This window comes from Octopus bimaculoides, chromosome 4, assembly GCF_001194135.2.
Source record: "Octopus bimaculoides isolate UCB-OBI-ISO-001 chromosome 4, ASM119413v2, whole genome shotgun sequence".
NCBI classification, from domain to species: Eukaryota; Metazoa; Mollusca; class Cephalopoda; order Octopoda; family Octopodidae; genus Octopus; species Octopus bimaculoides.
In genome coordinates this window covers 88280204-88291497 of record NC_068984.1, presented here as the reverse complement: position 1 = coordinate 88291497, position 11294 = coordinate 88280204, and the positions used below count along the sequence as shown (strand labels likewise).

At 35.5% G+C, this 11294-nt stretch overlaps 1 protein-coding gene across 1 annotated transcript in view; it reads right to left on the bottom strand.

Moving 5' to 3' along the window:
* The window catches only part of LOC106869445 (eukaryotic translation initiation factor 1A), a 21055-nt gene extending 18366 nt beyond the window's left edge, over nt 1–2689 (bottom strand). Inside the window, exon 1 of the mRNA XM_014915196.2 lies at nt 2543–2689. Within this exon, the coding sequence (XP_014770682.1) occupies nt 2543–2558 (16 nt within the window). The 5' untranslated portion in view covers nt 2559–2689. The remainder of the gene's footprint in view (nt 1–2542) is intronic.
* Nucleotides 2690–11294: the final 8605 nt, after the last annotated feature.

Genomic DNA, 11294 nt, shown 5'->3' with positions numbered 1-11294 from the left:
TTCTATCGATCTCTTTTTGCCGAACCGCTCAGTTACGGGGACGTAAACACACCAGCATCGGTTGTCAAGCGATGTTGGGGCTACAAACACAGACACACAAACATATATATATACATATATACGACAGGCTTCTTTCAGTTTCCGTCTACCAAATCCACTCACAAAGCTATGGTCGGCCAGAGGCTATAGTAGAAGACACTTGCCCAAGGTGTCACGCAGTGGGAATGAACCCAGAACCATATGGTTGGTAAGCAAGTTACTTACCACATAGGCACTCCTGCGCCTACAATTTCTGTTACATTTCCAGAGCAGAATAACCTTCTTCTCTCCAAAGTATTCTGAAAGAATGTACTGACTCAGCTTTCCTTATTATTTATTCTAAACAGTTAAATTGATACAAAAGTAGCTCGTCAAACTACAAAAAAATAATTTTATGTTGAAATTCAGAGATAAGAAAAAGCATATGTTAACGATAAAATTTGCATACATCTGATCTAGTTAAAGTAAAGCACATTTGCCAATAACAGACCTCCAGTGCACAAAACGAATACTGATAGGGACATTTTGGGACTCCTTTTATCAGTTTTTCTTTAGACTTAAGTCAGCCCTGATAGAGAAGAATTTCGACCACCTGTTCCCTTCAGACATTCTAGCAAATACTGTCTGAAGTCAATATCCAACCTTCCAACCAAACATTGGATGTGCAATTACATCTTCCAATGTGCACTCCTTTTTGTAGACAGCACTGTGGCTGAAGTAAGATTTGGTTGTTATTTCGGTAAATTGTAAAAGTTGACAAGAAAAAAGGGTGAATTTTCAGATTAACACCCGCACGATTTTCACTAAGCTGTTAGGGTTTTAGGGACGGAATTCCCACCCTAACACTCTAGTGAAAATCGTGCGGGTGTTAATCTGAAAATTTACCGAAAAAAGCACACGATTCGCGGCAAAAATGTAGAAAATCTTTTGGACAATAACAGTTGAATCTATTATTACGTAGGCGCATACGTACGGACTCGTTACTTTAAATATTTTATAGGTAAGCAACTTATAATTACCGATTTGTTTTGCTTTTCTTTTTTATTATTGAATCTCTAGAGGCTTCCTTCGTCGTCAGTGGATAAAATATCACCGGCGAGGGAGTCATGGGAGAGGATCGGTACTACTTAAGAAAAGTGGACCCTTTAAGGGTATTTTAGAAGAACAGTCGTTAAAAGCGTCAGGTACCTGCGTGAAATGAACCTTAGAGGGCGCTTCTACCTTACTGCACTTCAAAAATGAATTCAAAAAAATGTACTCGCATGAATATCTCAATTATTTTTTTCCAATCTTAACTTACTTTTCCTAAGGATATTTCCTTTCGGTGGTATCGTCAACGTGTGCCATCTCCCCGATATTGCTTGGATTTACTCATTTCACCTCATGTGTCATATTCCATGGGAAAATCCTGTTTACTTCAAAATTTCTATTGTAAGGTAACTGTCCATAGTTTCTAATTGAATTTTCCGTAAATTATAATTTGAAATGTCAATCTATGTCGGATAATAACGAAGAAGCGTCTCTAAAAGAGTTTAATAAAACTCTAGTAAGTGTTCATAAACATGACACTGATTCATCCGACACGGATAATGAATATGATTTACCAAATTAGATGAAGTAAACAGTTCAAAAACTTCTCCAAAAGCTAAAATTTTATTCTCTATAACTTAGAATTATTTCAAAATATAAAATCAAGCTACGAGATCAACTAATTTAGGTAAGGATTTTTATGAAATTTGATCATCGGCGGAATTGATATCCTGAAATAAATTTTAATCATTAAATTTTATTGGTCCATATAGTGTACTCAGTCAATAATTAAACTAAAAATGACAGGGTGCTGAAATAAATACCACAAATCATTTTGGTAATCATAGTAGTTTCCAATGTCCTCTAGTTGACTGTATAAAGAAACGTAAATTACTGACACTTTAGCCTAACTCAAGAATATATCGCAAATTTAAATTTCATGCGTCGTAATTAATAGACAACGAATAATTGTTGTAATAAAAATTATAAACTTCTAGCAACAGTTGAACACAAAATGATTTACACAAACAGAAAATGTTCGTTGATATCAAATGAAAATATAAGTTGTGAAGATTAAAGAGAGCATTTTTCCAAATGTCGATTTCAATCCTGAAGCAAAGCACATGTTATGTGAAATAAGTTTTAAAAATAAAGTGCAATATGGCTTCTGGATGCTGTTGTTTTACATTTAGAAATACGCTAATGAAAATTAGTTATTTACAAGCTGATATTTTTTCTTCTATCCGCAAAATGAATAAAGTACGCGAAGGATCAAAGAGTTATTTATATATTAATTATTCTAAAGAAATATTTGTTGCATAAGATGAGAAATTGATATGGCGAAGTAAGGCTAACCAAGAAGCAACCGGGAAATACTAAAGGAGAGTAAAAGTACTCATCCATATGGCTAATTAAATTGATTTAAAAAAATAATAAAATGTACAAATTATATAAAATAGATTTGATGTCTTACCTTTATTCTTTGGCATATTAAAGCTTCGTAATTTACTCAATAAAATAGATAAGGTGTCAAATAGATGGAATGATGGGAAATATCTGGAGAGGAAGTGACCTTCTAATTTATGAAGTTCCGGTTTATACTTGCGGCCTTTCAGTAACTGTATTTTTTAGTCATTTATTTTTATTTATACATTTACAAATTAAAATTAAACCATATCCAGTAATTTCCTGAAGAGGAAGATCAAGTTAAATTTTTAAAAGATTTTGTATTTTGTTCCATAAACAAAATATCGTAATTAACAGTTTGTGTGTACATTGAATGACGCTTTTGTGTGTTCCAGGTCAAAAAGTGGAAGTGTTTCATAGGCAATTAACGCTTACCATACGTTTAAAAGTAGATGAACTTTTTATTTGAAAAATGTGTTAGCAGTGACAAATTTTGCGACAAACTTAAGTACATTCCAGAGGCAATGATGAGGGTCTTCGGCGTGTTTCATATCATCACTACAACCACATACAATTAAAATATTTGGTGGCTCCAACTTCTATAATGAAGTTGGATCCACCAACTTCATTATAGAAATTGAATAGTTTAAAGTAGTATTTCTTATTAGAGTTGAGTTGTGAGTGTTGAGAAAAAGGTAAACAACCTTTCATCTTTGAAAGAATTAAGATGGTTTTGAATTTCAAATGAACGCAAAAAACTTCGTTTCACGCTGCTCCAGTCCACTCAGCTATAAATGGGTAATCGTGTAACAGATTGGTGTACAAGCATGAAGTGGTGGACTCAGGAAAATCAGCCGAAAGAAGGAAGGTCTCGCGAGACACGTTTTGTATTCAGCGATGGAAAGGATGAACAATACAACCCGTACTAACCATGTCGAACATTAATTAATGAACACAGATGAATCTACGATGATTACAATGCTACCAATATTTGGGACATATACTCAAATCCACACGGACAAATTGCCAGGGTTCACAAACAGGTCGTGTATCATTCTTTTATTAGACACAGTCTAAACATTTGACTGTCACAGGATTTAACAAACAACTTTTCAATGGAGTAAGCCAAACCATGCTCGTAGGGGCACTGGACGGCACTACACCCTCAAATTTAGAAAATACAGTTTCCAAAAATCTTCTCGCAATACTAATTAGTGCCCACCCAGAATATTCTGAAGCAACCCTAGGCACGGGCCAATACTAAACAGAATCGTGCTTTCTTAGTCGTTTGTCTATATCCGTGTCACGTATTCTAGTCAACATTGAGGCTCTATAAGGAGGTAGAATAAATGGGCGATTTTTATGATGAACTAGTTTCACACATCAAAAACTCCTTAGAAAATGATTCCTCCAAATTCGAAACTAGTTCCTTATTTTATTGCTGTATTCTTGCCTTTATTGATATCCAGTTCGTGAATGTTTTGAATCAGTAAGGAATCAATATCCTACCAAGAATTAGTATATTTTTGTAAAGGTGAAAGAAAGAAAGTTAATATATCATTATCATTATTTCTGTTGTATGTCAAACGGCAGAAGAGCATCAACACGTGGAATACTTTTGATAGGAATATGCTTAATGATGAAATAATGTTGCAAAATAATTATGCCCCACCTGGCTATTTGAAATGAAACACGTCGAGACACATCTAGATCCTTCACGAAGAGTGTCTTTAAAGGTTGATGGTCAGTTTCCAAACAAAATTACTTTCCTGAAAGAAAGTGCTACAAGGTATCTACACACTATTACTACTGCCTCCTTTTCAATGTTTGGCTAATTCTTTTGTGACTTTCAAAAGCTACTGAGTGTCCTTCCTGAGATAACATTTCAGCCACTACAATTTTTGACACATTTACAATAAGAATATTCATTTTTTTTAAAACCCCATTGAATATGGCTTGACAGCACCTCGTTTTTGCTAAGATGGACGGGTTTTCTCAAGCGCAGCATATTGCCATTCTTCTGAGTTCTTTGTCATCTCTTCTGTGAGGCTCAACATCTTGAAGTTGGTCTTCACTAGTTCATCCCAAACCTTCTTGGGTTTCCCTCTTCTGCAGGTTTTATCCACGGCACTTCTTTATTCACCTGTTCTCATCCTCCGCATCATATGACCATACCAGCACAGTTTTCTCTCTCTTGCACACCATATCTGATGTCTCTTATGCGCAATTTTTCTCTCAACACACACTTTGTCGTACATACTGATGACACAATGCACATCTAGCGAACATGCTAGCTAGCACCATTTCGTTCAAGTTTTCGTTTGTCCTCTGCATTTGTAACCCGTTTCACAACCATGCAGCACTGCTGGTTGTACGCATCGTACAAACATCCTTTCACTCTGAGAGATTGGCCTATTTTTTACCATTCTGTTCTCTGAATTTTCTGTTGTCAGTTCTTATTCTAGCAACTATACTTTCAACACGTTTCATCCACCCAGATTATATAGGGTGGCCCAGAAGTCACGAAGGAGTTTCAATATTTAATATCTCATTTCTTTTGTTTAAAAATTGTGATATTTTAGTTGGTAAATTATAAAAAAAAGATGTGAGATTGTTTTCCCTAGGTGTGAAAAGATATCTTTTAAATGGCGTCCATTTTCCAATTCGCATAAACATGCTCCTTCTAAGGCGTTTTTTATAACAGACCTTAACGTTTGTGGCTCCAGTGATGTAATTTCTGTACCAATGTTATTTTTAAGTCTGCAATTTTTTGAGGCTTGTCGACATAAACGTTTTCCTTAAGATAATCCCATAGAAAAAAGTCTGGAGAACGAGATAGATCTTCTCTTGCTAATTCTTAGAATCTTGTGGCATATCGTAAATATAGCAGCATAATCTGGTTCTTTCAGCTGTTGCACCAATTCGATTTTATATGGTAAAAGTTCCATTGTTTTTAAAATTCGTTAGAGCAATGTCCTGTAGACTCCAATTTGTCCAGAGTGTCTTCGCGTTAATGTTGTCGGGTCTTCTTTAATACTCTACCTTGCACGCCTGACCGTGGCTTCATTTCTAACGGAGGGAGGTCTGCCTATTCTTGGAAGGTCACTTACTAATCCTTGATCCTCAAAACAATCAATTAATCGCCTGACCATTGATTCACTTGGACAATCCATTGCTCCATAATGACAACGATATGCTCGTTGAGTCCGAATTATTGACCCTTGATTTTGATAATAAAATTTCACAATGTGTTCGCTGTTCAGTAGTGTACTTTTCTACTATTAAATTTTAGGGTCTTCTTCATATAAATCTGGAATAAAATAAAAATTGAATAATTATTTTAAAAGTTATTAAATATTGAAACCCCTTCGTGACTTCTGGGCCACCCTGTAGAAACTACTAGCTCTGAGGATCCTTCTGAACATTCTAGAATATCTACTTCTCATGTTCTCTTAGGGTTTATTGTATCTACGCAACAGCCACAAACAAAATTTACTTTCTCGGTTACTTTTCCTGTGATTCCACTGCACCTCTTTTGTGTTCATAGCTTGCACTGAGTACACTTTATGAAATTTCTACCAAAGCCTCTTCTAAATATCGAAAAGGGCCATTTACCTAACGGGATTAGCGTCCTGTTTGTTTTCCAGTAGACTAAAGCTCTAGTCTTCGTTAAGTTAACTTTAAGACCCTTTGATTTCAGGCTCAGTTTTCACACCTGGAATTTTATTTTTAATTCTACTGCAGTTTCAGCTATAAGAAACATGTCATCAGCAGAGAGGAGTTTCCATGGGCAATTGCTCTTAAAATCATCTGTTATAGCTTGGAGGACTATGATAAATAGGTGGGTAATGACAAGCGAACCCTGGTGAACTACCAGCACACTAAATTCAGTACTGTACACATTAACTCTCAGCATACTGACAACATCCCTGCACATGGCTCTAACAGTTCTCACTAGATTTTCATCTACCCTTAGTTCCCTCAGTGACCACCAGATCAAGGAGTGAGGAACCCTGATGAACACCTTCTCCACTTCGATGAATACTAATTAAACTGATTTACTTTCAACTAAATACTTCTGCAGTTGAGGTAAAGAGAGCATTAGTAGTACTTTTTCCTGATGCGAAAACTGCATCTCTTCTAGGTTAACTTTTCCTAATTAAGTAAGCTGTGACCCTTTCAGTGACTTTCATAACCTAGTCCAGTATTTTGATACTTCTCTAATCACTCCTCTCTAACGCATCTCATTAAATACTAATGCTTGGCAGGATATTGATTCCTTACTGATTAAAAACATTTACAAACAATTGGATACCAACAGCCTGTATAATAAAAAATAAATAAATAAATAAAGGAAAATACAGCAATAAAATAAGGAATCAGTTTCGAATTTGGAGGAATCATTTTCTAAGGAGTTTTTGATGTGTGAAAATAGTTTATCATAAAACCATTCGGTATGATACTTTCCGGTACAACCTGATTAACATACAGGTGACTCGGACATATCCCACTACGCTAAATATTTTAAACAACTCAGCAGTAATTCCGAATGGACCAGAGACTTTGCCTGTCTTCATATCCTCAATTACTTTGTCTATCACATTGCTGTCAACAAGAATTCTTGAACCTTTTTGTCAGGTTCATATTAGGAAGATTCCCTTCCATTCATTCTCTTCGTTTAGTAGTCTTTCATAATAGCACCCCTATGTCTCTCTTCCCAGAATCATTAAGTACACTAAGAGTACTTATCTTTCCGCTCACTCTTCTCTCCTACATCTTGACTGATACATTGCCTTGCAATCCGGAATACCTTTGGTTCTCACGCCCCTCTCTTTCTGCTTCTTCCTTTGCTAAATAGCCGCAAGCAGACCTACGATCAAAAATATATCCACTATGACCATCCTGTACTGTTATTTTTACTTTCCTTTTTTTTTTTATACATTATCCAATGTTACCTTGTCTTTTTATTTTTTAATTTAAACGTGGTAGAGTGTGGCTTGCGATAGATTTGGCTGTTATTTCTGGCTGGTTGAGTAACCAAGACGGGTTTCCTTGTTGGCTCATGGAGTTTGCTGGTCAGCGGTACAGGTAGTACAAATAGTGATAGAGAACTGGTCAGTTGTATTATATATCTAGTTTTCATTTATTGGACTGTTGATCACATCAGCATCATTAGATATTTCTGTCAGCTACTTATTTTATTGATTTTATTTATAAAATGTCTTTTGTAAAAGGAAGACTTTTAAGGTACATTTTCAATCAAATTTAAGCACCTAACTACTGTTGAAAAATTGTGTGGATGTGTATGTTTGTGAACACCGTGATTATTCGACAACTGGACATTGTACAAAGACTGACACGATTTATCTCTTTTTTTTTTTTTTGTTTTTAAGCTATTGTTTTGCTTTGAACTTAAATAGGAAAGTTGGGCAAATGATTATCAACTTTTGGGTTATTTTTAATACATTAGTTATCTTTCATGACGCATTGTACAGTACCATGCAAAAGTCTTTGGCCACTTTAAATTATTGTAAATTTCTACTATTTGCCAACAGTGGATGTTTCACATTGCGTTTTTTACTGATGAAACATTGACCCTGTTGGAGTCATTTCCATACCTAATCATTATATTTTGTAGTAGGTGTTCTAAATGAGAGGGGAAGATGCGAGATGACCACCAAAAATGTCCATGCAAAAGTTTTCGGCTACCTCACATAAACCAATCAAGATACAGTGTTTTAAAACAGAAAAATGTCTATAATGAATATTGATTACATAATGTTCATTTCAAGAAGTTACTGTACATTGTTAATATTTTGTGTGGCTTCCCTTAGTTTGAATAATTGCTTCAATGCGCTTGGGAAGAGATGCGTACAAATCCTTCACAATCTTCACAGGTATGAGATGCCATTCTCTGTGGCTGAGCTCTCACAACTCTTCAAGATTGCGTGGATTCTTCTGATGAACTCTTCTCTTTAGTTCTGTCCACATTTGCTCGATGAGCCCTGAGTTAAATATCTTCGAGCAAATGTGGACAGAACTAAAGAGAAGAGATTGTCAGCAAATGGTGATAATAGTAATATAGAATTGAAAAATCTGAGTTTTCAGACAGCTAATCTAAGACAGAATTATAGAAATAAGTGACTGTGTGATAAACTTGAATAAATGAATGAATTTGACGACATGGTAATGAAATAGACAGAATAGTGAAAGCACTAAGTAAGCTGTTATGATCAGCACATAAATAGAAGGGTATGAACGAAGTTGAAAAGACAAAAAAACTTCTTATCTGGACATCATTCTAAGATTCGTATTTCTTCAGCAGAGGTTCTAAGATCGAGTAGGGGAATCAGGATGCATGCATTACTTTTCGAAAGAGGGAGAGAGAGAGAGAGAGAGAGTGAGATTGAAATTGAGAGAGACAGAGTAAAGCAGAGAGAGAGGAGTTAGGGTTAGTGGTCAGAACACGAGGGAGAAAATTATTTTTGGGAGATTAGTGTAGCATAGTTTAACGAGACAGCAAATGTTATTCCATCACAAAAAGATTGCCATGAGCTTTCAAAATGAACATTGCTGCATCTCTTCTGAAACAACTGCAAAACTTGTGGTTGTTTTAGCTACTCTACATCAATTTTCTTTGGTACTCGTACACCAGCACTATGAATTTTCTTATGGACCTTGAACTTGGCCCTAACCATTTTGTGATCAGTATCGCAATCAGCACCTTGCAATAATCTGAGACTGCACAAATCTTCTAAGTCAGCTTTCAAAGTTAATACAAAGACAATCATGTGACCTTGCTTTGATCTTGGGTGAATCCAGGTACCTTATGTTTCATCCATCTTATGATGAAATAAAGTATTTTCAACAACCAGAGCACATTTGGAGCAGATGCAACCTATTGTTGTTCACCTTTCCTATTCCATAATGCCTAAGTACATTCCAAGCACCATAGTCTCTACCAGCATGTGCATTAAAGTCACCAAGCACACATTCAAAGGGACTAACAGAATACTTCTTCCAAGCTGCTCAAAAATGCATGAATATTTTCTTCACTAGCTGAAAGTGTAGGAGCATAATTAGAGAAAACAGTTACAAAACGTCCACAAGAAAGAGAGATCCAAAGTTTCATTATGTGTGTATTTATGCTTTGTGGTGGTTCTAGGTCTTTTAGCAAATCACTTCTAATTGCAAACCCAACACCACCTTCCCTTTTCTCTCCCTTTGGCTTACCAACCCAGAATAATGTGAAACCTGCCACTCTTTCAACATGATCTTCATCTGAACATCTTGTTTCAGAAAGAGCTGCAATATCAACATTAAGATGCCTTAGCTCCTTAGTTACTAGAGCTGATCTTCTTTCAGGCCTATCTGCTCGGTCTAAAAGAGTTCTCACATTCCAACAGTCCAGATTAAGAGAAACCTTATTCCTTGCATACTTGTTATCATTGTTTATGTCAATTCTTTGTTCATTCCTGCTAAATTGAACCAATGTCAACCGCAGTAAACTAACCAGCAGAGAGAGGACAGACAGTTTTTAGTGCACCTTTTCTAGCACCTTCCCAGTATGTCCAGGTGAGCAGTGTTCTCCTTAAAAGGGCTGCTGAGACACAGGATTCTCCACCAAAAACAATTCCTGTCCATGAAAACATGCTTCAAAATGCTCCTTCCAACAATTTTTTTGTTCTAGAATTGATGTTAGCGTCCGGCCATCCTTCCTTTTTACTGCCTTTTCTACTCTTACTCTCTTCCCGGATAGTAATTTAGTTGTGTTGTACAGCTCTTTCATGTTCTGGTGCTGGGCTGCACTTTCTGCTGTCGTTGCTAAATTTTCGAAATATTTTCGCTTGTCTCTTCTTAATTGTTTTTTTTAACTTCCTTATTTTGTTGGTTGTAATTTCCCCGACATCTATTCATCTCTACTTCTAAGCTTGCCGACAGTAATTTTTCCTGTAGCTTCTTTCTTACTTCTCTGGCTGTTAGTGTCTCTTGTGATATCCACATCTTATTCTTTTTGTTTACACACCCTACGCATTCTTCTAATAATGAAATAAAAGCATCCCTAATTTTCGACCAAGTATGTTCTATTGTGTTGCCTTGCATCCCTTTTACTTGCATTGATTTGCATGATAATGCTTTTCTGTATTTTATTTGGGTGTCTTGGTGTTTTAGTAAATCAACATTGTATTTTCGTTGAACCCTACATTACTCTTTTAAAGCCCTTAACTTCAGTTGTAGTTTGCCAAATAGTAGGTGGTGGTCGGAGGCTGTGTCAGCCCCTCTTTTTACCCTATTATCTAACAGTGATCTCCTGAACTTGCAGCTCACACAGATGTGATCTATCTGATTTCCTCATATCTTTCGTTTACCTCTCTATATATTATTGTATATATTAAATAACCTCTTAAAAACAGAATTCATATACTTATAATATACTCAATATATATATATATGTATACACACACACACACACTTACATATTTAATATATTTTCTATATGAAAATGCAATTTTTACTTATTGAGAGTACCTATGTTCATACTTTTCATATACACAAAAAATTTTTTATACAAACATAAAAAAATTACATATATATATAAAAAAAATATACATATATAAACACAGCAATATGTTCACATCCACTCATACATATATACACCCAAATCCATATATGCTCATATGTGTAGCTGGCTGTATACATATTATGTATAGACATTTTAACATATGCATATACATATACTTTGTCATATCCAATATGTTCTTATAAATGCACATAGGTACAAGATTTTCTGGGCAGGGAACACTGACGGGGTCGGGGGG